At 41.4% G+C, this 27179-nt stretch overlaps 1 protein-coding gene across 1 annotated transcript in view; it reads left to right on the plus strand.

The window, feature by feature from the left end:
- LOC120569522 (aryl hydrocarbon receptor-like) overlaps positions 1–27179 on the plus strand; it is a 47224-nt gene that overhangs the window by 11169 nt on the left and 8876 nt on the right. Inside the window, exons 2-7 of the mRNA XM_039817381.1 lie at positions 342–535; positions 18096–18202; positions 22192–22281; positions 23781–23895; positions 24956–25083; positions 26953–27149. Coding sequence (XP_039673315.1) covers positions 342–535; positions 18096–18202; positions 22192–22281; positions 23781–23895; positions 24956–25083; positions 26953–27149 — 831 coding nt within the window. The remainder of the gene's footprint in view (positions 1–341; positions 536–18095; positions 18203–22191; positions 22282–23780; positions 23896–24955; positions 25084–26952; positions 27150–27179) is intronic.

A 27179-nucleotide genomic window follows, 5' to 3' on the forward strand; every position in this document is an offset into this window, starting at 1 on the left:
CTCTCTCTTTCTTTTAGCATTTTTGTCTTACTAAATATCTTACACTCATCATGGGAGCTGTTGTTCTGTTGACTCAGAACTGCAGTTGAACTGCAGTGCTTGAGTCACATTCATGGCTGCGTCTTTATTCCCTGAGTCGGTTTGGAGCATTGCTAAAAGTTAATATGGGTCATGTTTAATTGGCATGTGTCACACTGCACCCCACAACAGATGGCATGCTCTGGCAGGGCCGGTTAGCCAGGGCCTGAACTGAATCCGTCTCGCTTTACAGGCTTTCTCAGTCTGCATATATAACACAGCAATCACCAACTATATGTTTTCTTCTTATTTTTACTCCACAGTAAGAAGGTCTCGTCGGACGGCAATGAAGTCGTTAAATCAAACCCTTCCAAGCGCCACCGGGATCGGCTGAACGGGGAACTGGACCGGCTGACGGACCTTCTGCCCTTTGAAGGGGAGGTTCGCACTCGTTTGGACAAGCTGTCGGTCCTTCGCCTCAGCGTGGGTTACCTGAGAGTCAAGAGCTACTTTAAAGGTGAGGGTCAGCCCGGGTCAAATACCAGCCGCCACTTACGGACAGTGAAACTGGAACTGATTTGATAGTAACGTGCGCCAATGTGTCTCGGCAGTACGTTTGAGAGCCAAGGCAGGAATGAGAAGCATGCAGGAATCTGGTTTTAGGAAACAACACATCCTCAGTACTTGTGGCCTTGCTCCACCCTCTCTATTAGCAACACATACAATAGCGACTGTAAAACAGAATTATGAAAGTTTTATTTTTTTTTTTTTAAGTTTCAAGTCTCCACACTGTAAGTTGATTAAACTTGCAGGCAGCCTGGCTTTGAAAACCTGATGAGTCATGTGGAAGCCAATTATGTGTGAGTCATGCATGTAACATCTCCACCAGCCACAGATGATAGTTTTCTTTGAATTAAACAGACATTTTAGCCAAGGTGTTGGCAGACTGGCTGCTGAGTAAGTTGCCTGGTTGCCTCAAGCTTCACTGATGTTACAATTTATGTGTCCCCGGCTCTGTTACTTTTTGGTTCATTTCCTGTGCATTGTCGTGCCTGTGTGGTCTTGTAGATGGACATGTTGCACTCAGTCGTTCGCTCTCTCTCAGGCAACAAAAACCCTCCTGAATCTCGGATGGATCAGAGACTAGTTTGCTAGTCAGTGACATAGTGACGTAAATGTGCACAGAATGTATTCCAACCCCAAGATTTCATCAGGATTAGACATCTTTATAGTCTTATTAAATTTCCTTTTTCATGAACCTACGCTTATTTGTGTAGAGGGTGCTAGTACATTATAGCAGCCGTCCTTCTATAATTTATTTTATGCAACCTGTTATTACACGTACTGTTATTACACAGCTAGTTTTTACATGGCTAGCAATGTTAACCCAGCGAAATGCGAAAGGTAAAAATAAAACCGCAAAACACATCAAAACATTTGTAGCTGCAGAGTGTTATTAGCCAAACTGTTTGCAGTGTGAACCTACAGTATGAATTAAGGCGTTCCATGCAGTCAGAGGAGTTGTGACATTCCAGCGCTGCTTGTTCTCACACCCTTTTGTCTACTTTTGCAAGATAGGCTGAAGTGCCGCGGTTGCGCCATCATGTAATCACTTCAGTAGTCATTTTCCGTAAACTCTGCAAAAGGGCTTTTAAAACTTTTCTTTTCTACATTTCTAACCTATAATAAACTCTCCCCCAGCTTTGATTACGTACATTTGCAGTGGTATATCTGGTTCACCATTAACAGACAGTTGGGATGAATATGCAGAAATTTCTTTCCTCAGGATGTGTCAGATGTCTCAGAGATAACATGCAACTGGTGGATACCAGGGAACATAACTCTAGTACGGATTTTACACTGTTACATCGAGTAGAGTACGTACAAGTGTACGGTACGTGATTTAAGTCAGTCAGCATATGTCTCTATCTAGTACCCTACGAGGAACAGAATATATCACACGTTCAAATAAATGGTTTTGAACCAAAAGAAAAAACTAGTTTTCCATGCATGGCAAGTTCTACATGGTTTTCCTCGCCTGTATTTACATATAGACAGACAGCACATGTGGAATATCAGTGGAGTCATGTCAAACTCCTATCAAACACCTGGGGCCAGATGCTTTATTGGTGCTTAAACACTAAAACTATGCACATGCAATTTCTCACCCGTGAACTGGTGTTGAATAATGAGGTGAACATGCAGTGAGAATGTGTGCAGCTCACGCATACTTCGAACATGCAAACACATGGTTCTACGTTGCCAGAAAAGTACTATAAAAAGAAGTCAAAATTAAAAAGAGAGACTGAATTCAAAATCTAAAGTTGAGTTCAGTGCATGTTGCAGTCCACACCCCTTGCCATTTAAATGAGGTCAGGGTAAAAGAGACGTGTGCATGTAGCTTTATAAATCTGTCAGAAAGAATGGACGTGCATTTTTCAGATTTTAATAGATAAGATAGACTTTATTAATCCCACACTGGGGAAATTCCTGTGCTACAGCTGCTCAAAAGAAAAATTTATATATATATATTATATATATTTATATATATATAATAACACTAATACACATAAAAAAATATACATAAACTATAGGAAATGGAAAAATAGAATATAAGTCTTACACAACTCTAAGCCGGCCTTCTTTGATTGGTCATCTGCTCCAAGTAGGCAGGACTGAGTGTGATTATTATTTTTTTTATTTGTAATTTTTTTTCAGCCACTGCGGTGTTAACATTGTCCCATAGTAACTACATGCTAACTGCAGTAAACAATGTCAACTTGGTTGCCAGCGTTGTTTAAATTTGTTAAATTGGTCACATTACTCCTGAAACATTTTCTGTTTATGTAGTATTTGGTTTAAAAGCCTTTACTTGAAATTGCTGCTAACTATAGTAGCTACATGGCTAACGGCATTAAACAATGTTCATGTGGGCTGCCATTGTTGTTAAATTCTCCCCAATTCTGTGTCGCATTACTGCTGAACCATGTCCGATTGGGTAGTGTTTGGTTCAGAAGCCTTTATCGGCGATTTTTGACGGTAGAAAGCGCTGCTTCGTGCCACCGCAATTTAATGTTAGCGTACTGCTAACTATTAAGTGGCTCCATGCTAACGCGACATAGCTGTAACCTCGACCAATGTTGGTAATTTCCCCCCGGTCACTTTACTGCTGGGACGTGTCTGGTTGTGTAATATTTGGTTTAGAAGCCTTTATTGGTGATTGTTCACAGTACAAAGTCCTACAATATACTCTGTTGCAGTAGCTCCAGCTTCAACTAGCTAGTTTCAAGGAAGCGCACTGGCTTTTCGGGAGGAGGGATTAAAGAGACAGCGCCTCATACAGAGGGTGAATACAGGTGCAGCAGCCATGGGCACTATGAGAAAGCTATGAGTAAAGCATGTAAACGTGTTGTAGTACAATGCAAGTATAATCCTGAAAATGCTATAAAATAGTTGCCCTTTAAAAGCCTTACTTAACTCCCATACTAGTCCTACTGTCCTTATTTTCACCCACAATGGTCTGGTCAAAGGTCAACCGAAAACATCCCTGCACCACAGTGACATTTGCCGACACAAACAAGCACAGAAAACAGAAATGAAACAGTTTCTTTCTGCAGCACTGGGTGAACTAACTGTGTTTCCAATATTAGGCAGCCTTTACAAAATTATTCAAAATTATTAATATTAAAAAAAACCTTTGGGGCACCTGGGTAGCTCACCTGGTAGCCCATTGATGCATTCCCCCTCTCTCTCTCCCCTTTCATGTCTTCAGCTGTCCTATAAAAATAAAGGCCTAAAATGGCCAAAAAAAAATCTTAAAAAAAAAAAAAAAATCCTTGAATTTCACATGGAAAACATGACATTGTTGTTGAAGGTGTGCTGATTTTAAAAGTCTGTGGTAATGGTGCATTTTCTTTCGTAAAAACAAATTACATCTCTAATCAATTTTGGTTGTGAATGCAGTGCTGCTCTCTCTCTCAAGCTGAGTTAGTCTGGTGTTTTCTGACCACAAATACACTTTAAAACTGTGGGAAGCTCTGACCTACTGCACATTTGAAATACCCAGTGGTGTTTGGTCTTTGCAGAACATTGAAAAAAAAAAGTAATTCTCTTCAGACAGTCATGGAGATTTCCATGGTCTGACATGTTATTTTTCTTCTTTGTGCAGCTTTATACATTGCACATACCTTCCTGCAGTTTCTCAGTGTTTACGCCTCTGCTCGTCTCCCTGACACTGCCTTACTCTTCACTCCCTCTCCTTCAGTTCATATGACATCAGCAGTAGTCAGGCACACTGAAAAGACGGCCTGTGCCCTGTAGCAATGGAGGGCAGGATCAAAATCACATGTCACATCACACAGCCCATGTGCAACCCATCACCCCATAAATACTGCTGCTTTGTCACTGTATATGTGCACTCACTGTAGACCAACAGTTTACTTCATTGTGCTGTCTCAGCAGTTAATAAGGCATCTCTCTTTTACCTAAGTTATTCATTAAATGCTCTGTTACTTACCCTGTGTAGATAGTCTGCTGGTTATTATCTTCGACTTGAAGATATTCATTGTGTTCTGAGACAAATATGCACCACTTAGTAAATAGCTGTTAGCTGGAAGAACAGGAAGTTTGTTGTAGCCTTGAGAGCTCTCACTTAAAAAAAAAAAAAAAAGAGAAAACAATGGACGAGACAATTTCGAAGCACGTCATTAACGGAGCATCTTTGGTTTCCATTTTACCGTATGAAAACGGATCCAGTCAGAGATGGTTTAGTGTTTTCACAGGTCCCTTCATGACGTCTGCCATCCGAGTTCTGCACATTGTGCTTCCTGCAATCATGAGCGTGATCCCGTTAACATATTTAGAATATGGGCTGCACATGGCTTCCTCGCCAATCCTACACATATAAATGTCCGTTTATGTCAGTCATACGGAGTCTGTGTTGTATAATGCCTTCTGTGGCTCTGGAGTTTGTCAAGTCTAATAGAATGATCTCAGCTTTTACAGAACATTTTAGTTACTAACCGGGAACATGGAGTTACAAAGCTGTTGGGTGTTTTCCTGGCAGTGAAAAGATAAACTTTGACTCCTTGAAGAAAGTTAGAGAGAGAAAGAGTCCACGTGTAGGTGAAACCGAAGAAGCGAAAGATAACGTGTAATTATGTAATGTGATTGTGCATAATTCTATGGTTTAGCAGTAAAATTGTAGCTTTCTAACTATACTGCAGACTGGAGTCTCTACGAACTGTAGCAGTCGGCGATTAACCCAAGATAGTTGTCCCATATGAATATGTCCAACGCCTGTCTGCCGTATGAAAGTGGTGTAAGGTTGTGGATTAAAACAGAACGCCCCTGAATGCTTTTTACCGGCATCAAACATGTTGTCATAGACAGCCTGTCTCACCCTTTCCCTGTTGGCACTGGCATTGACGTGACGTGATACATCTCTGACAATATGCAGTGTCGGCCTAGTGTATGCCAACTTTCTCCTTTGTGTGACACGGCTGTTCGATGCCAAAAACAGCCCGTTGTTCATTATCAGGTTACATAATAGATCTGCGTTTTGTTTTTCTACTTTCAATAAAGTCATCTTTGACATCACCTTTAGTAGGACAGGTTACTATCTGTTCCAACCAGGGTGTTGATTTCTCGAGTCAGACACTTGATTAGAGTTTGTTTAGAAATCGCCGTTATTATTGTTGAGATTTTGTTGTAGCTCCTCTTGTTGCCAGACAGAATATTAAAGGTGCCGTGCCGATCAAAACCATTTTTTCCTTGCATTTTTTGAAATATGTTAGGTCCATATGTGTTTGTGTTATGTCGTGAATGTGAAAATGAACTGCTACCTCGTCTGTCAGCTCTAGCCACTGAAAAGAAATAAGCAGAGAAATCAGGCCAATTACCAAAGCTGGTCAGTCTGACGTGGTGTTGCCTGAGCTCATTACTATTCATGAGCTCACCCAGTTGCGCTGGGTAAAGGATGCTGATAGCCAGGCTCTCATTGGCTAGCTGTTAGCCAATCAGAGTCAAGCAGCTTAGCTCGTTGAATATTAATGAGAACTGGCACAAATCGAGCCGAGTCTTCCTGCAGGCCTTCTATACCACGCTTGAATGGCTTGAAACAAGGTAACCAAGGCATTTTTTCCACAAAACATGTTACAGAGTCCATGGTAGAACTTCAGACATTACCACAAAGTAATGAAATACGTGTGGCAGGGCACCTTTAATCCATGCAACCTGTAATGCAAACTAGTAGAAGGGACATTATCATATTACATATTGAGTCTTTCAAGAACATAGTCATTACACCATACGCATTAAAATGTCTAAAAACGACAACGTATGTTATATATTTTGTTGAGTTGTGTACTTTATCCCAAATGTTTCCAACAATGTTCAATGTCTGAGAAAACTAATATTCTTTTCAAGGTAACAGTACGTTTGCACATGCATCAGCATAGTGGTTGTCTGCCAGAAGTTGTCATAAATAGTTTGAAACTGTATATTTTAACCGGATGAAGGAGTTTAGTCATCAGATGTCTGGATATTAAGTTATCAGAAAAACAAGCTGAGCAAACGTTAGCAGTAGGTCGGCTCGCAGCCCCTCCGGGAAGACCTCCTGAACGATGAACACTGAATGAATCCTAACCGACAGTGTCACGTGTTCATGACAGTGTCATGACACTCTTATGTAGATACCTTCAAGTATTCAAGTTACCCAAATATTTCTTAATTTTTCAAGACTTCATTTGTCCATGTGTTGGCGGAGAATTATGGAGGCTGCTGCAGACATGATTAATGAGAGCTCTAAAAGGATATTGGGCACAAACTGCTGCTCATGAAGACCCAGTCAAACGACCCCAAATTAATCCAAAGAGTGAAACCTGGAGAGCCAATGAGATGAATGGTCAAGTCAAGTCATCTTTATTTATATAGCACATTTAAAACCAGCATAAACTGACCCAAAGTGCTTTACAACCAAGGCAGATGGGGTGAAGTATGCCTCGATACATAGATAAGCAACAGCAGGCTACATAAATTAAAAAGTACATAATAAACACAACATCACAAAATGTACCACCAACAACTTGCATGGTAAAACCAACGGCAAAATAGAAGGAAGTTAGAAGACTGAATTGGTGGCATGTGGTGTGGTATGTTGCCTTATGGCGGTTATTGCTGGTACAGATGGCCATACAGATGTGATTCATGATATGTTCCATTATAAGAGACTTTGACTGTAAGCATGAGTGCAGCTCCCTGCATGGTTACCAGTAAGTGTACGCTTCCCTTTTTATGCTGAAACAAACATTGACATGTTAGGGAAATGCAGGTAAAGAAATGAAGACAGACAATGCTAGAGGCAGGATCAAATGATGAGGAAACTGAAGAAGAGAATGATCTGGCTTTGATGTAAGAATTAAAAAACAATTACGATTACACAGGCAGGAACGGCCTGAGTCAATGTCTTATCGTTGCCCTTGCAAGAAAAGCTAGCAGTGGAGGGATGTTACATAGATGCAAAGTTCTGTAAAGTGTTAAAGAGTGTGTTTAAAGACCTCTACATGGCTTAAAGTAAAGTTGAAAACACTGGATTCATGCAGTGTTATACAGTGCCATAAACATTTAGACAGACGGCCCCTGTATACAGGGGTGGATTCTCAAACACAGAGTCTTTGTATATGTCTAACAAGATCACCTAGGTTGACTCTCAGGGGTTATCCCAGTCAAAACATGAGCCTAGGATGGGTGTTTGGGTGGGGGCATGCCTAGAGTATAAGATAATGATCCCATAAATTGTTAGGTAAAAGAAAAAGGCTTTAGAGAAAAGAACAAACGTAAGCAATTTCAGGGGGATACGAGTGAGATTTAAAGACCTGATAATGGAAACGAGCTATTTACGGCTGCCTTAAAATGGCAGATCTTTTTGAGAAAGCTGGACTGTTCGACTCATAGCGTGACTTTACGAGGCAGCGCTGGATATTTTGAAAGGCTTGTAGCTCACTGCTGCTGAAAAATGTGGATTCACTTTCCAAGTTCATTGAAAACATCCAGGGCCTGTTAGCAATCAGAGTTGATGTGGTAACACTGTGTCGTGTGCTATAATTTGATATAATTTGGTATTTGGGATATCTGAACCATGTACACAGAAAAACCATACACATGACACAAGTGAACAGAAGGAAGAAAGAGGTCAAGAACAACGTTTTAAGTTCTGGCAAACGGTTGCAGCTCGGGAGGAGAGAGATTACCGGTCTTGTCTGTTTTTCAATCCTGATGGGCTCGATTAGGAGGGTGTTGTTTTTGAAAGAGGTGGAACTTACTTATACGTGCCCTTAAAAACCTCAGCGTAATTCACCTGTCAACTCCGTATCATAATATGTGAGAGGAGGACATCTCACTGGGGTGACAGAAGTTGCCTGTTGGCTCTTGATTCACGACTCGTCTTTCAGTATTTCGTGAGAATGCAAGCAACCGCTGGGAGACAGATTTAATCATGTTTTCATTTTTTTTCCAATTCCCATTCTCTGGAAGGTTTATTCTCAGTCTCTCCAGCTTTAAAACCACAGCGCAACATCTCCCTTCATACCCAATATATATATATATATATATATATATATATATATATATATATATATATATATATATATATATATATATATATATATATATATACATACAGTGCCTGCGAAAGTATTCGGCCCCTTTGAACTTTTTTCGACCTTTTGCCACATTTCAGGCCTCAAACATAAAGATATAAAACTGTAATTTTTTGTGAAGAATCAACAACAAGTGGGACACAATCATGAAGTGGAACAAAATTTATTGGATATTTCAAACCTTTTAAACAAATAAAAACTGAAATATTGGGCGGCAAAATTATTCAGCCCCCTTAAGTTAATACTTTGTAGCGCCACCTTTTGCTGCGATTACAGCTGTAAGTCGCTTGGGGTATGTCTCTATCAGTTTTGCACATCGAGAGACTGACATTTTTGCCCATTCCTCCTTGCAAAACAGCTCGAGCTCAGTGAGGTTGGATGGAGAGCGTTTGTGAACAGCAGTTTTCAGTTCTTTCCACAGATTCTCGATTGGATTCAGGTCTGGACTTTGACTTGGCCATTCTAACACCTGGATATGTTTATTTGTGAACCATTCCATTGTAGATTTTGCTTTACGTTTTGGATCATTGTCTTGTTGGAAGACAAATCTCCGTCCCAGTCTCAGGTCTTTTGCAGACTCCATCAGGTTTTCTTCCAGAATGGTCCTGTATTTGGCTCCATCCATCTTCCCATCAATTTTAACCATCTTCCCTGTCCCTGCTGAAGAAAAGCGCGCCCAAACCATGATGCTGCCACCACCATGTTTGACAGTGGGGATGGTGGGTTCAGGGTGATGAGCTGTGTTGCTTTTACACCAAACATAACGTTTTGCATTGTTGCCAAAAAGTTCGATTTTGGTTTCATCTGACCACAGCACCTTCTTCCACATGTTTGGTGTGTCTCCCAGGTGGCTTTTGGCAAACTTTAAACGACACTTTTTATGGATATCTTTAAGAAATGGCTTTCTTCTTGCCACTCTTCCATAAAGGCCAGATTTGTGCAGTATACGACTGATTGTTGTCCTATGGACAGAGTCTCCCACCTCAGCTGTAGATCTCTGCAGTTCATCCAGAGTGATCATGGGCCTCTTGGCTGCATCTCTGATCAGTCTTCTCATTGTATGAGCTGAAAGTTTAGAGGGACGGCCGGGTCTTCGTAGATTTGTAGTGGTCTGATACTCCTTCCATTTCAATATTATCGCTTGCACAGTGCTCCTTGGGATGTTTAAAGCTTGGGAAATCTTTTTGTATCCAATCCGGCTTTAAACTTCTCCACAAAAGTATCTCGGACCTGCCTGGTGTGTTCCTTGTTCTTCATGGCTCGCGCTTTACACGGACCTCTGAGACTATCACAGAGCAGGTGCATTTATACGGAGACTTGATTACACACAGCTGGATTCTATTTATCATCATTAGTCATTTAGGTCAACATTGGATCATTCAGAGATCCTCACTGAACTTCTGGGAGAGTTTGCTGCACTGAAAGTAAAGGGGCTGAATAATTTTGCACGCCCACTTTTTCAGTTTTTATTTAAAAATTAAAAAGTTTGAAATAGCCAATGAATTTCGTTCCACTTCATAATTGGGACCCACTTGTTGTTGATTCTTCACAAAAAATTACAGTTTTATATCTTTATGTTTGAGGCCTGAAATGTGGCAAAAGGTCGAAACGTTCAAGGGGGCCGAATACTTTCGCAAGGCACTGTATATATATATGTATATATATATATATATTTCCCCCTGGTTCCCTGTTGGCCCGAGCCGAGTTTGCCCACCAAGGCTTTCTGTGACATTTAGAGTCTTCCTTGTGTTTGTTTTGTGCAGAAACCAAATCGTCCCACTCAAAAGTTTGGTTGGGGGGGGGGGATCAGAGACGCAGAAGATGTGTTACTTGATTTATTGAAGGATCATGATTCAAATCTGTCAGGGTTTGGAAGAAATTTTCTAAAATATATAAAGTGATTTTTATCCAGAAGTGTAAATGAGCTTTTAATGTTGATTGCCATTTGCATATATTTCCAGACTTCAAACATCTGTATTCATCTTCGTCTATCAACAGCTTCAACATCTAAGTACTTACTATCTGTGGGCTAAAATTAGATATCTTTTAGAAGAAAGTGTTTGTTCTTCTGCCTCAGTCTGTTCCCTTCCATGATTCCTTCCCTCCGAGAGCTTTGACGACCGCCTGGAGACCGATAAGAATCATTTTGGCGATGTGATATGCGAGGCACGCCTAACGCGGCGACCTGGATTTGTCTTTGTTTGTTTCTTTTCTGTGCCCAGTTAAAAACCGATGACATTACTTTTGAAGCAGATAAAAGGAGCACAGACAGCCAAAAAAACAGCGTAGAGTATTGATTTAAAAAAACAAACCAAAAACCAGACGCCCCCAGACTCCGCTACCATCCACCACCAAACCAGACATTGTGACTTGAATAGTATATTATCACTGTTGATTTTGATCATCAAGGTTTGCTTGTGTGAGTTCTGTGCCGCAGCACGCACACACACACACACACGCACGCACGCGCGCGCACACGCGCACACACGCACCTTTTTAAACCTACAGGGCTGGCTCAGTGCAGCTTTGGGGGCCCTAAACAACACTATTCAACGTGCAGCCAACCATTTTGTAATAACATTTTGAAATCCAACAATATGCAATGTAATGTAATGTAACAATATGCTTTTTCAAATTGCTAAATATTGCCACCATAGTGCAGTCCAGTCTTTTTCTGCGTGCGACTGACTGTTTGCATCCCCCCCCCACCACCACACACACACACACACACACACACACACACACACACACACACACACACACACACACACACACACACAAACCTCTGCACACACTCCCAGAACCTTTTTTTTTTTTTTCCTTCTTCTCAGGACTTTGTTTCCATCCAAAGCTGCTGTTTCCTTCTTTTCCTTGACATGCCGAGATGACACTCTTGTCTGATCACGAAAAAGTCGCTTCCTTCCCCTAAAGTCATGGAAGTAAACGGGGACATTAATCAACAGACTGATGGGAGGTTGAACCTGTGCACCGAGTGACCCAGCTCATTGGCTGTTATTGGTTGCAAGCACTGCCCTTTCCTGCACATCTGCGTGAGAACAGAGATCTCTGTACAGGATCTACTGGAACTAAATGTTTTCAAATCAAGATTATATTCCCCTGTGCATTGCTGGCATGCTTTATACTCTCTCGAAATCTGGCAGACTTCCAACCTGTGACAGCGTTTCCTTTTTTTTTTAACTCCATACAACATGCTAATACTACTTCATAGATACATATGTTATTGAAATTAGTAGACACTGTGTCACATAGGTTGTTGTTGTTGTTGTTGTTTTATTTCAACTTAAAGCATTTCAAAAATGTAGTTTCAGGTTTCTTTGGCGCCGTTTGTTGTTGATCACTGCCCAAAAAATCATGACTTATGGCAGTTTTAGTCTTTGTTTAATTCTCACTATTCAGTGCTTCAAGCTTGACTGATTCTGTTTTGACTGTTTCTGCACTACAGTGGTACTGTTACCACACTGCACATATCTGTCTATATGCTTCATACTGAATATGCATATTTATTCAGTTTGTATTATACTAATACACTGCATATATCTCTATTATTCTTACTACTATTATAATGTCACTGCTACTACATTGCACATATCTGTACATGTTCATATATTGTTCATATTACATAGCCATATTTATTCTGCTCTTATAAGGTAACTGCTCCTACACTGCACATATTTGTATTTCATTTAGATTACTCTAAACCACCTTCTGTAAACCAACTGTACACTACTGTCTACACTGCACTATATCTCTTGTGATGTCTATACTTGTGTATATCACATTGCACTTTTCTGCTGTTTTTGCACTTCTGGTTGGACGCAAACTGCATGTCGTTGTCTTTGTACTTGCACTCTGCACAGTGACAATAAAGTTGAATCTAATCTAAAATCTAATCTAAACTGACACCACTTTATACTTTGACCTGTTTTCCTTTGCCCTGAATAGTCAGAGTAGATTGCATGTGGAAAAACACGTCGGCACCTCACAGTTCTTTGGATTTCACTTAATTATACCCCATGATGAAAAGATGTCAAATCCTTTAAAGGCCGCCTCATTCCCTGAGTGACAGGGATGTTTGCCTGGAGTGAATCTTGCATCAAAGGCATGCTCTACATTTCACCAATCCCATAATGGCTTGTTTTCAAGGAACAAGGAACAGGAAGCCAACCGTTTAGTGATGCTAAAATGTGACCTCTCTTGGTGTCAAACTACACCTTTTGAGAGTGTTGGAAGATGCTTTTAGGTTGGCCGTAAAATGTTTTGTATGGTGGCCGGGTTGGCTCAGTTGGTGGAGCAGGCGCACATATATAGAGGTTTACTCCTCGACGCAGCGGCCGCGGGTTCGACTCCGACCTGCGGCCCTTTGCTGCATGTCACTCATCTCTCTCTCCCCTTTCATTAAAGGCCTAAAATGCCGTGAAATGGATTCTCAAAATGTTCTGTCGATCTACTAATTGATTAATTGGCACTATACTCATCTGTCTAGTGTTGCAGTGGTGCTGGGAAAATCCCCAAACTGAACTGTAAATCAGTCCTTATGTCGTAGCTATGAACAGCGAGACCACCGGAGCAGCTGAACGAAGAAGAATAAATCCATCTTTTAGTTTCTATTCACACCCAAATACCGTCCGATACAATCAAATGATATCAATCAGTATTGAACAAAATATTGTGCAACAGGATTTCGTTCCCACCCCTGTCCTGCTCTGTGAAGGCGATGTGTGTATGTTTGACGTTAGTGGGAATCTGTGTTGTTTTTTTTTTTTTTCCCTCCTTCATTGCCTCCCACAAACTTACAGGAATGTCTTTCCAACTTCTGGTCAAGCTCTGGCCAAGTATCTTTAAACATGTTTCTCCTGCAGCTACACTGAGAACTGGAAGTGCACACGAGCGACTCTGCAGCGTCATAAACTGTTGAGCTGTTAGCAGCGTGGAAACCATGGGGAGGGAAAACACGATGCAGAGTCCCACACTGGGGAAGAAAACTGGAATGACCTCAAACAGGCGCCGGGCGGCCACAATGAGACCCCCACGCTCACGCAAACACTGAATAGAGAGAAAAAAAATAATTTGGACTTGAAGTCTACGTTTGCCTGTGTATGTTTGGCTGAAGCACTAAAAGTTAATTGTGTGAGTGCGCGCATTTCTGTTTCATTCTAATATGATTTAAATTGTTTGTCTGTCTGATGGGTTTGTATCCTGTACCGGCTGCACATGTAACTCCCATTTTATGCTGATAGTGGTTGTATGAAAGGGTTACATTGTGTCAGACCTGCAGCTTTGTGTGCCGTAGACCGGTGATTGTCAGGCTGTGCAGGTCTGGGTGTTTGTGTTAACACTGTGTGAGTTCTAGCTGAAGGATGGGGAGTGTCTGTGTGTGTTTGAGGGCGAGTGTTCAGGGCCCCTTCCCTCCTTAAAGAAGTTGCGTGACAGGACTGGACGGACGGGTTGGGAGAGGCCATATCCTGGGATTTTCCTGTAGTGGCCTTCCAGATAAGGGAAGCGCTCTTGTCGGCTATTGCTTACAAAAAACCCCTAGGGGCAGATACAAGAGGGCCGAGTGTGTTTGTGCGTGTTATGTCTGTGTATGTGTTATGTGTGTGCAGATATGCAGGCTGCCAGATCAGTTCTCCCAGCAATGAGAACTGTCTTCTGGCGGGGGACCAACATTTGAGATAGCTTGCTTTGCTTTTTTTTATAATTGCTGCACACTCATGATTTTACATTCATATGTCATATATACACCATGACCACAGTGCGGCCACATGGGTGTAACAGCAAAAGGCAACACACAATAGAAAAGGGAACAGTATGCCATTTTGTGTGAATTAACCTTTTCAAATCATACAAGCCATTGATATTCAGGATAAATCCTACATGTTTCAAACTTATGATAGTCAGGTTCAGAATATAACTCCAGTAAGTACATAAACTCAAGTGCTGCCGCAGTGATGTAAAAACAGACAGTTAATTTATACTTTTATTTACATATTTTTGCATATTATCAAGTTATAGGCTTAAAGTTTGCAGTACAAGCTTGTTCAAACATTGCAGCCATAAACATGCAAAATGATTCCAAACAATAGCATGACTCTTCTGAATTTGAGAAGCAATGATCTTTAACATGACATGACATGGCGGGGCTGCCCAGAGAACAATGACGAGCAGTGAGAAGGCTTTCAGCAGGGGCTGAGTGACTTTACCAAGATGCCAAGGTAAAGCCAAAACCAACAGTGGAGCTGAGTAGTTACTTGGTGCAGGCTGTCATTCGATGTGGACATGTACATGCACTGCCTGAGTAGTATTAACAAAGTGATGCAACTTCTGCCTACACTGGAAGTTTGGTTATGTGTTTGAAACAAAAGAACAGGCACCTCACATATCCCTAATATAAAACACAACAGAGACGTTGCCAAGAGTTCCGTAATCCCTTACCTGGCAATGGTTGTCTAAACTGGCTTTGTTCTCTGGCTGACATGTTTTCAACACCCAGCGGCTCAAATGAATGCTAGTGGTGTCCTGTTACTTCAGGTTTTGTAAGTCACAGGACCTCTAAAATAGCGTAGGTAGAGGTTGGGATCACTCAACAAGTTTGAGTACAGTCACATGATGTGATTGGTGGACAGGCCTCTTAAGTAGCCTCATTATATGAACAGAGGAGCGTCCATCTATGTATAGCCTTAGAGAACAAACCCGTTGTGCCTATCTCAGCCTTAAACATGCCGAGGCACATGTGAAACAAGTCCCATTCTCAGCTATCAAATAGACTTTTTACTTCCAAATGTCCAAGTGTGCATCTGGAATGTGTAAAAGTCAAGAGACTACAAACAGTAGGCCTATGTCTCCAGGCGAGATGCAAGATTTAGATGCTGCTGCCGAGTAAACTATATAATACCTCTTTCACACCGATGGCAACAATGATTGTTGTTTTTTCAAAGTGTGCGGCGTCCTGTGACGACTTTCACAGTGAAATCACCCCGCGTCCGACCCACCTCTCGCCCTGGGTCGCCAAGCCGAGTCGGTCAACCTGGGATAACCCTCTAAAACGTAAAGTCCCATTATCTATGGATTCAATAACAAATAAAACAAGTTTTCTTACAATACAAAGTTTATTTCAAGTGACGGTCATATTGGACTGGTAAAATATGAATAAATAAACAACGGCTATGTCTACAGAACAGGACATATAAGAAACAAAAGTAAAAATATTGCATACTTATTGCGACACCTTCGATAGAATATTGCGCAACGCGATATCGCGATAACAATATCCAGTCACACATATACAGTGACAGTGTTGGACCCAGAAACCAGACTACTGCCATGTATTACAACTAACAAAGTTGCTTGCATGCTTGGTTTGTGCTTTTTATTTGTCAGATACAACATCTGTGCTGCTGTAGTTTACTTAAATAATCCAATAACATATAATGTATATCGGTGGATTTGCAATAAAACCACATTTCAGACATTGTTTATCTTACATAGTACTGCATGAATGTGAGTTATGGCTCTCTACTTTATTAGAGTCAGGGATGAATGATAAGAAGCAGCTCTAAGAAAAGACATATTAAGAGTAGAGGAGATATAAAAAATAATTTTCCATTCACGTTGTTCCCTTTTAAACCAGCAGTTTTTAGTCTTGTAAAAATCCACTGTAGTGACCTGCTGATTTGACATATTATTAAAGGACAAATCCGGCGCAAAAGGACCTTAGGGGTTAATAACACATTTTATATGTGAACGGTACTGTCTTTATAAACTATCTTTTTAATAAACTGTCTGTACACTTACAAAGTTCTCAATGCTTCAGTAAAGTTTTACTTTACCCTCTGCCCCGACGACTAGCATTATAAGCTAATTAGCGGTTTGCGCTAAAACTGGTCACATTCAGTTAGCATGAAAACATATCCCAGAGAACGGTCGACTCTGTACACATATGTTATTAACCTCTAGGTTCATTTTGCGCCGGATTTGTCCTGTAAGAGAATTTTATTATTATAATAAAGACTAAGCTGCACGTTTGTTAAAGCTGCTGTAGGTAAGATTGTGAAGATCCAGGACTTTGCCAACAAATTTGAACATCGACAACTTCTCAGTCCCTCCCCCCTTTCTGCTGCAGCCCAAACCGTCTCCTAAGCCCCTCCCACACAAGGGAGTGTGACAGAACTAACAGCATGTCAGACAACATGTTCAATAACTAAACACCAACACAATGTTAACTTTACTCACCAACAGTAAAACGATGCTAACTAGCAGGCTACCGTTAGCCATTTCAGCATCATATCTGACCGACCACTGTGCTAACGTTACTATCATCCTCACCAACATAGCTTTGTGGACTTTTGACTACTAGTAACTAATAACCAAGTGAAAGATAAATCATTCATGGTAATTATGTTACCTGTCGAGAAGAAATGTGGCTACGTCTGCATCGTTCTTCAGATCTTTAAAATCCCGGAGCTCACGCCACCTCTGAAAAGCCACTCCAACATTCACCGGAGTTTTGGGAAATCTTTCTGCAGCTTGTGCGCGGGGAGGGGGGAGGGGAGAACGTGCCTGAGCAGTGATTGACAGGCAGATAGACCCCCCCTGTGGCCCTGATTGGAGAAAATCAACAGGGAGCGGTGGAATTTTGCCAATCACACTACAGGCTGTAGGTGGTGCCAGAGGAGCTGGATTTTTTTTTATATTACATAATTCATGTAGTTCTACTGGAACATAGGGTCAGTTTCAGCAAATATGACAAAGTTAGTTTTATAAGACTTACCTACTGCATCTTTAACTGGCCTTTTACAGCCTTTTTTGGAAGAAAACTGACTTTGAAAAAAGAATATTCTAATGCTATTCAGTTAGCCTAAATAGCACGGGACTCTCCTATGTCCAGATGTCTCACTTTTCTTGGGGCTCATTTAGGGAAGACCTGTTAAAGTAAGTAAAGGTCAGGACGTGGTGTATCGTTAGAAAGACGTCCAGTAGGGCAGCGAGACAAGAAGACTGACAGACAAACCAGCTGAACTATATTTTCTGTGTGAAAGGGAAACAGTCCGTTGTGTCGAATAGATTTTGCACAATACCTGGTAGTAACTTTGACGTACTGTTTTTTTTGTTTTTTACCGTAGTCTTTTAGATAATGTGGTTAAAATGTGGATTTGCGTACAATCAGCCTCCAACACGAGGGACTCAGTTCCAGTGATGTTGGTGTGTTCATAGATTAGAGCAATTAGTGTATCTTGGTGGGAAGAAGAAAAACAAAAAACTGCAGTATGACTAATAAAAAGTAAATTAAGCTGAGGGATACAATGTGTAACTTTGCTATGGAAAAAAAAAAGCTTAAACTGTGAAAGATGTTAATGTTCCATCTGCTGACCCCTGCCCTCGGTTTTGTCCCCCTCTGTGCAGCGACCATGAAGAACAGCAGCAGCAGTCTGATGTTCTCTGGAGTGAACGGGCAGAATGGGAACAACGCGGACACCGCAGGCTTCTCTGAGGGCGACCTACTGCTCCAGGTAAGACAAGTTAACCTCTGAGGGGGAAAGCACCCATTCAGACGCTACTTGTAAATGTACCTTAAATGGTCACATTTGCCATAGTCTCGCATTGCCAGACCTTCCTCCACAGCGCTGCGGAGGAGGGTCTGGCTAGTCCACACCGCATTCCAGCAATGGGAGAAAAAGGTGCTCTGGTTTATCGGCATTTCTTCAAACCAGTCAAAATCGTCTTGGTTAAGCGCCAGACGCAATAACGGCGCCTCTGCAAAATAGCCTCGGGAGGGAACTTGTTTTTGTGGAATGTGCTCGTTCAAAAACTCCGATTGGACAGATAGTCTAGCTAGCTGTCTGGATTTACCCGGCAGAAATCTGAGGAGGCAGTTAACCATAGTCCTCAGAAATCCACCGGAGTGTGCCAACACAAAGAAAGCGGAAGGTGAGGGACATCCGGTGGATCTTTTTTTTTTATCATAATGCTTGCTACTTTTGGCATTTATTTTTTTTACAGCAAGCATTTTAGATGCAGATGAAAACAAGATTCTTCAACACTGATCCTAGGTAGCAGGTTTGGTCTTACACCCTTGTAACAAGTGTCAACCAAAACCACAGAGTGCCAATCCCACGAGTCCAGCTATTCAGATGAAGCTACTTGAAATCCTTTCATACAGGAGAACAGTGTGTGACTGGTTGTTGTAAATGCATATTTGATCGATTTATATAATGCTGCTGTCACTAATTGTCACTGTTAACAGAGACTTCAGTCTGCAACTGTTGCTCCACACTTACAAAGCACAATACCACACATAATTGCATTAGATACAATACAATCTGATATGATATTAAATGAAATAAAGTACAAAAGTAAGTTTTGCATAAAAGTAAGTTCTCCAACATGCTTTTCTTTTTCTCTTGGACTTGTCCTGTAGTAGTTGCGTAGACTGAGTGCCATTTAAATGTAAAAAGCAATAGAGAAATCCCCCATCCCTGAAAGAAACACCTATTCTTCAAAGCTAACCAATTTCAACTGGGGTCAGGAGGAGCAGGTCAAGAGACGTGCAATTACCTTCTCAGATCGACTGCCACCACAACTTTCAGTTGTAAAGGCAACTCTAAACAGCTCACACAAAGATCACAACGAGGCAAAGAGCACCGACTCAGATTCAAAATAGTCTAAATACACCTTCATTCAGTTTCAATGTTACTGCTGTACGTGGAAGAAAAAGTCTCACGGCCCGATTGATAACTGAATTGCCTGGGGCTAGCAGGTGCATTAATGCCCAGTAAAGACTTTGTTTATTTGTGCGCTAGTCGTGCTGTGTAGACCTAATCCAGGTCTATCCATGTCGGGGGAAGTTTTGACAGGTGAGGCAGCTTGCCTTGGTGACTCTTGCCAAAGCGTGGCCACGCTCTGTGGCTCTTAACAAAACCAGTGCTTTGTCACTGTTTGTTTTCATGCTCACCTGTCAGCTAGATTTTCACACTTTATTCTGCAAAGTGATCACAGCAGGCAGTGATTGTGTAATACAAAGGGCCTTTGAGAATCAGCAGCTGTTGGTGTTATTGTGAATTGAGTGTGTTCTCTGCAAAGCAAAATGGACAGTAGTTAAGAGTAGCATAACATTACATAGCGATTTACATTATTTTTTATTTTGACAGAATGGGATTTAAAGGGATAGTTTGGATCTTTTGAAGTGGGGTTGTGTGAGGTACTTCACCGTAGTCAGTGTGTTGGCTGCAGTAGATGGCGGTCGGCATGCCCCCAGTTTGGAAAGGCAGACAAAAGTACTGGCACATGAGCTAAAGTGATGTCCTGCTGTGGACTGGAGCAGCGGCTAAATGTATATTAGACACCTACAAAAAATCCGTATCAGTCTACGTGTACGCTATATTTAGAATATTTTCACTGACAGGGAACTGTTGCACGTATAGCGTAAACTGATATTGAATTCTGTAGGTGTTTAAAATGTGTTTATCTGCTGCCCCCGTCCACAGCAGTACATTGCTTAGCTTCCGTGTTTGTTCCCGACCACCATCATACTAAGACTCAACCACACTCAAAAGACAAGAACCATCCCTTCAATCTGTATTTATTTTGACTGTTTAGACTCTAGGGGTGTTAATCTTCACTGGTCTCAGGATTCGATTCGATCAATTCGATATATCACGACGCGTCAACAAATTCAAGTAGTCAGATCTATATGAACTCCCGTTTTGTTGCATCTGGTCTTAACCCTTCTGTTGTCCTCGAGTCAAATTTGAACCATTTTCAAAAAAAGTTTCTATATTAGAAATTTGGATTTCAACCAAATTTTCAAAAAAAAGTACCGTGGATGGTTTCATACAACGCTCTTCACCAGTAAAATAAATGATTTAGTTCACTACTTTCATTTAGTTTTTAGTTTTCTTCAATTTTATAGCATTTAAAAAAAATATTTTTTTATAAAAACGTTGAGAAAAGTGACAAAAACGTTGGGGGTGAAAAAAAGGCACAAAAATGCCAACAAGCGCAGAAAAACATCGACAGAAACATCCAGAAAAAACTTTGCTTAAAGCGACAAAAACTTTGAAGAAAGTGACATAAACATTGAGGGAAAAGCAACAAGAGTGTTGAAAAAGACGACCAAAACGTTGAAAAAAAAAATTCTAATTTTAAATTTTGACCCAGAAAAAAACAAAAAGTTGCATGGTCGACGGGAAGACAACACAAGGGTTAAAAAAAGGACACTTCCTGAATGTAGCGAAGTCTGAACACAGCAGACAACAGACAGACAAAAGGCGAAAAAAAAAAAAACAGCGACCGGAAAAACAACAAGTAATCATTCGGCAATAATCGACTATAGTCTGCTTTTTACTTTTCTTTTACCAGGATGTCATGTTGATAAGGCGGCTTACCCTTACTGCACGTATTATGACGACTATTATGATGTGTTATACAACGGGGCAGTGTGCAATTTAGTTGGTTAGTGGCAGTCTCTGAATGCAACATGAGCATGTCCATGCAGAGTGATGCAACTGTGTGTGTGTGTGTGTGTGTGTGTGTGTGTGTGTGTGTGTGTGTGTGTGTGTGTGTGTGTGTGTGTGTGTGTGTGTGTGTGTGTGTGTGTGTGTGTGTGTGTGTGTGTGTGTGTGTGTGTGTGTGTGTGTGTGTGTGTGTGTGTGTGTGTGTGTGTGTGTGTGCGAGCGCATACGAGTATGTATGATGGGCGGTGATGGCGCAGTGAATATAACAATAATAAAATCTGTCCTATCGTGATGCATGCGTGACCTGAACGATTGTGCATCGATGCAGTAAGATAGGACAGATTTTATTGCAGTGATTAATTCCAACACCCCAAACTAGAAACTGGTGTAAGTTGACATGTAAAATGCTAATTGCAAGTCAGAACTGTAGTTTCCGATTTTTCTGTGGGGACTTCTAGATAGTGGAAGCATATTCGGAGCTGTCCTTGCTATTTCAAGGACGCTGTTTACTGTAAACGTGCTGAACTGCTCCCCTGCTAACACCAAACACTACTGACTTAATGATACAATTCCAGATAAAAACCTTTTACCAGCCACTGCTCTGTGAGACACCAGCACCTTCATTCACTGCTAGTATTGTGAAAAGTTACATGGATATGAACAATGCACAATAGCAATACATGTATCGATGGATTAGACTTTCCTCTTTTTGATTAGTGTGGTCATTTTCAAAATGAACGACCGTTCGTACCAAGCTATTCCTTTTAGCAATTACAATTACAATGGAAAAAATAACACCGCTTCTTGTTACATGAGGTTATTTTATATGTGTTTGCGCCCTTTGGCACGCGTATCTGCTTGTCCTATGAGTGATTTTGTGCCCGTTACAGTTGCCATGTATATCTGATATGCATATGTGCATGCCGCCTTGGTCTGTGCGTGTGTGTGTATGTGTGTGTGTCACTTACATACCTGACATGTACATGCCATTTAAATCTACTTTATGAAAGCTCTGAGTGATGACTGTCTGTCTGTTCCCTGTGCAGGCGTTGAACGGGTTTGCGATGGTGGTCACGTCAGAAGGATCGGTGTTCTACGTCTCTTCCACCATCAAGGACTACCTGGGCTTTCATCAGGTGAGATGCTGGCTAACTAGTATTAGATACAGTATTTGTTTAGGTTCAATTAGTCCTCCTTTAGACTTGAAAGATTGCGGTTCAAAGTTATTTTTCCTCATTTGAATTCATGTCACAGCCACAAAGAGAGGGGAGACAAATTGAAGTGGGGGTGGAGAGGGCTGTCTAACACTCGGGTCTCAAAATCTCCCATCGATGTTTAGGTCGGTTGAATTATTCATCAAACCATTCAGTGACCCCTTGTGGCCTATATGGAGGAGTATGTATTCGTCATATTTTTCTAATTTATTCATTTTGTCATCCCATCAAAAACAAATTTTCCAAACATCAATAGAAACTTATTATACCCATCCACTCTTGAGCTGTCATTTTATATGGTCAATAAGCTCTCTGAACACTAATGGTTTAACAAAAAATGGCTAAATACATTGCTCCTGTTGTAAAACCCTGTGGAAGTTAAACTCAGGAAGTTTGGAAATTTAGCAAATTCTTAATATAAAAAACATATCTATTTAATAGTGAACTCATTTGGATGGGTAAAAAGCAATACAAAGTCTTACCTTGGCATGTTTTGGGTAAAAGTACGTCCATTTAACTGAATTGTAATCATGCACTGCATTCAGCAGCACACTCTGCCATCACATGTACATATCATTTGCCAGCGTCTCATTAAACAGCAATTCAGCTTGGATAGTGAGGAAGAGGCCTCGGAGTCTGACATAGAGGGAGTCCATGGAGAGGATATCAAGTCTTTTTTCTTTTGCAGGGGGATATTAATAGCGATTTTTTTATATATTTTTTTCTCACTGAAAGTTCAATACAATGTTAAATGAGTCCACTCATTTAATAAGGTTCAACTCAAACTAATTTTAGGGCTGCACAATTAATTGCAATTTTATCAAAATCACAATATGGACTAGTGCAATATCCAAATCGCGGGGGTGGGGGCAACTGTATGGCAAAATAGATGTCAAACCATTCTGAATTGAGTATTGTGGTGCTGCAGAGACATCCCGGCCTACAAATCGTATCCTACAGACTAAAGAGAAAATCTTTGTTTGGTACAGATCCTCGCAAAAATCCCACAATAATGAAAATAACAATAATGATACAAAAATGATCATTCCCTCCAATATCGCGAATCATTTCGCAATCGCAATAACAGCCAAAATAATCGAAATTAGATATTTTGCTCATATCGTGCAGCCCTACTACATTTTTTATATATATTTTTTTCATTTCTATTAGAAGGGTTTACAATTAGGTCTGCCAAAAAAAAGGTTTGTTTCTATCTGCATCTGCATATGACATGGAAAATATAGTTCCATTTTATTGCTGTTATTTCCCATTAATATCCATGGAAGGTTTCCACCTTGAATTTTGCAACCCTACTGCTGTTTCACCACAAACCCTTTGATAGGAGCTGGACCCTGTCCTCGGGTCTAAATGACTTGACTTGCTGACGAGGTGTTGTTCTGTGTTCTCTCCTCTGCCGACAGTCGGATGTGGTTCATCAGAGTGTGTTTGAGCTCATCCACACTGATGACCGGGCCGTGTTCAGACAGCAGCTTCACTTTGCTCTAAACCCCCCATCTGTTGGCACGGATGTAGATGGTAAGAACTGTGAATGTAAAAAAAATGAATGCCTTTTTTCCTTTTTTATTCAGGTTTTCACATAAGCTCAGTCTCCACACCTGTGTGTGTGAACAAGACACAATATTAACATAAATCAGTGGATCAGGTAAATGGTTCTGACATGTACAGTAGGGCTGGGTATCGTTCAAAAAAATTCAACACCGATACCAATACCGAGACTTTGATACTACTACGCTAACGCTTTGATACTTTGATACTTTTTTTTTTCCGATACCAATTTTATAAAACCATAAGAAATGACAACATTACACATTACGGCACAAATCTTTTTTATTTTACAGCTCCTTCAATGTCAGCCCCGTCTCTGTGCGACAGCCAATCACAGACATTATTAGATTAGATTATAGATTAGAAGCATGCTGCGTGCTTGTTGAGGTTTACTCCTTAGGTATAGAAATTTGGTATTAAATCACGAGGCATTTTTTGATACTCGATACTATAGAGCAGGGGTGTCAAACTCCTTTTCACTAAGGGCCACACTGGAAAAAGAGAATCCCACCAAGGGCCAGATATGTAAAGACTTTTCTCAGACATTTGTCACCTTTTTGTAAATTTGTTGCTTTTTCTGACATTTTTGTACGCTTTTTGTTGCATTTTTGTTGACATGAAGCCTTTCAAAAGTCATCAAAAGAGTTCCTTAGCCATCATAGAATTTAGCAAATCAAGCAAAACAATGATTTTTTTTTAAACAACAACCTGTTTCATGAAAAAAAACCTGAATATGAAAACTCTCTGCTGCAGCTTCTGGGGGAATTTCTGAGTCTGAGTCGGCAAATCTGCCAAATTCTGCTTTGACACGTAATTGCATTTAAAAAAAAACACTTTCCTGTGTTTTTGGTTCGGCGCACAACTAGGCGAGCCAAAATTTATTGTGAACCCAAATTGATATACGGGCCGGATCTAAATCTTGAGTTTGACACGTGTGCTATTGAGGCATTTCGGCAGTGCCTAAAGAGTATTGAATTCGGTACCCAGCCCTTCTGACGTGTAATGTTTGATTTTCTACCCGTGTTCTCAGTGTTGAAGAGTTGTGGTAGTACGGTGATGTACAACCCTGAGCAGCTTCCCCCAGAGAACTCGTCCTTCCTGGAGAGGAGCTTTGTGTGTCGCTTCCGCTGCCTCCTGGACAACTCCTCTGGCTTTCTGGTTCGTACAATATTTGGAGTTATTGTCACACATTTGGTAAAATTGGGTGTAATGTGACTTAATTACTTCAGCTTGAATTGAAAAAATAAAACAAATTTTACCCGGATTTTCCACCGGGTGCGTCTGTGCTGCGTTCCGGTTTTTTTCCGTCCTCCGCCACGCGCCATACCCCACCGGGAGCATCTCAAAAGCGGTGCGCCTTGCCTGCCCGACGATTTTATTGTCTCCACAAGTAGAGATGTTCTCTCGTTTTTAGGCAGTATCGGAGCCGATACCGATATCGGTATTGATACTGCCTAAAACGCTGGTATCGGTATCGGGAAGTACTGGAGTTTATGCACCGATCCGATACCACGTAATAAAGCCCTGAAGAAAATCTACGTTAAAGTACTTTATTTATGTTCTTTTTAAATAACTGTCAAACTGGAGAATAAAAGAAAGTTCTGTGGCAGTCATTGTTTGTGTTTGTTCATGTTTCACAAAGAGTTTAACCTGAGCCAGACCGACAACAAAGATAGAAATCATATCACATCCATACAGGGATAGTAGTATACAGTTTAGTGTTTCCTCTATGTTGATAGCTTAGTGGCGGTGCGCCACGGTAAAATTTCCAGCGCCACGGTATCAGAAATAGGGTAGACGCACAACAGGGTTTCCGCTATGTACACCACGCACCACCGTTCCTTCGGCTGTTTATGAAAAGTGATAAAGTCGTAGAGCCGTCTGCTCTACTGAACTCATGCGAACTGTCATCCGCTCTCTCTCCCCCCTAGGGTGAGCAGAGCAACTGGAACAGTGACAGGACGTCATCACTGGCGAAGTCATGGCAACCAAATAAACAACAAGGGCGAATACTACTTCATTCAATAAGTGATAACGATGGCGACGAAAGCCGCGACATGAAATCCGCACTCACAGTGTTGGGCACACTGACTTTGATGAATTTACTGTTTATCAGACCCCCAGATGAGACAAGAAGCTAATGTTAGCTAACGCTGCGGTGACGGTCCCTCTGCCTCCGACCCCCCGCTGCAGGAGAACGCTGTATTCCTCCCACACGCTGTATTAACGTTACTGTTAATACTGTAAAACCGTTTTCCAGGCTAGTGGGGGTGCATACCGCTCAAAACCAACATGAAAAATGTAGCTAGTAATGTTCACTCAGCGTTTAGTTTTGTTGTTAAACTGTGTGTAAAATGAGATATGACCCACTGGTATCGGATCGGTACTCGGTATCGGCCGATACGCAAGTTCAGGTATCGGAATCGGTATCGGGAAGCAAAAAAATGGTATCGGGCCATCTCTATCTACAAGTACTTTACAGAACAATCTTGTGTTTATTAAGCTGGTATCTACCGCTCCAAGCACTCCTGGAACTGAACGCCACACCTTCTCTCCTCTGGCGTTGTCCTGATAAAAAGGATCTGTGACGTCCTGTTATGTTTTTCTAAGATGAATCTCTCGTCGTCCGTGGTGTTGTAGAGGAGACATAAATGATATTGGGGGGGGTGTTTTGGTGACTTGACGGGATACTCTCGCTGTTTCACTTCCTGCCCGGCTGTCCGAACGCCTCGCTGCTGGCGTGAAAATAGACCTGGCGCGTATCTTCAGCGGAGCGGAGAGCCGCTTCACGCACGCTTCTGGGACGCACCGTGACGCGACTGGCGTGATATCAGGCATTGACTTGAAAGGCCGCGGCGCATCCAGCCCGCAGCGCAGATGCGCCCGGTGGAAAATAAGGGTTTTAATGCAGTTCTTTTGAAATATTCAGGAAACAAACACAAGAACCCTTTTTGTTTTGTTAACCTCTTTCTATGCTAAGCCCCCTGAGTTAATCATGTTCTTTTTTTTTTTTTTAACCCAAACCAGGCTCTGAAGTTCCAGGGGCGACTGAAGTACCTCCATGGCCAGAGGGTTTTGAACGGGGACTGTAACAAATCTCAGCTGGCACTCTTCGCCATTGCTATGCCCGTCCAGGCTCCAACCATTGTGGAGATCCGAGCTAAAATGCTCCTCTATCAAACCAAGCACCAGCTGGACTTCACACCCATGGCCGTTGATAGCAGGCACTGTCTTAAAACGACCTCTTCCAATGT

The sequence above is a fragment of the Perca fluviatilis genome, chromosome 12 (assembly GCF_010015445.1).
Source record: "Perca fluviatilis chromosome 12, GENO_Pfluv_1.0, whole genome shotgun sequence".
Lineage (NCBI taxonomy): Eukaryota > Metazoa > Chordata > Actinopteri > Perciformes > Percidae > Perca > Perca fluviatilis.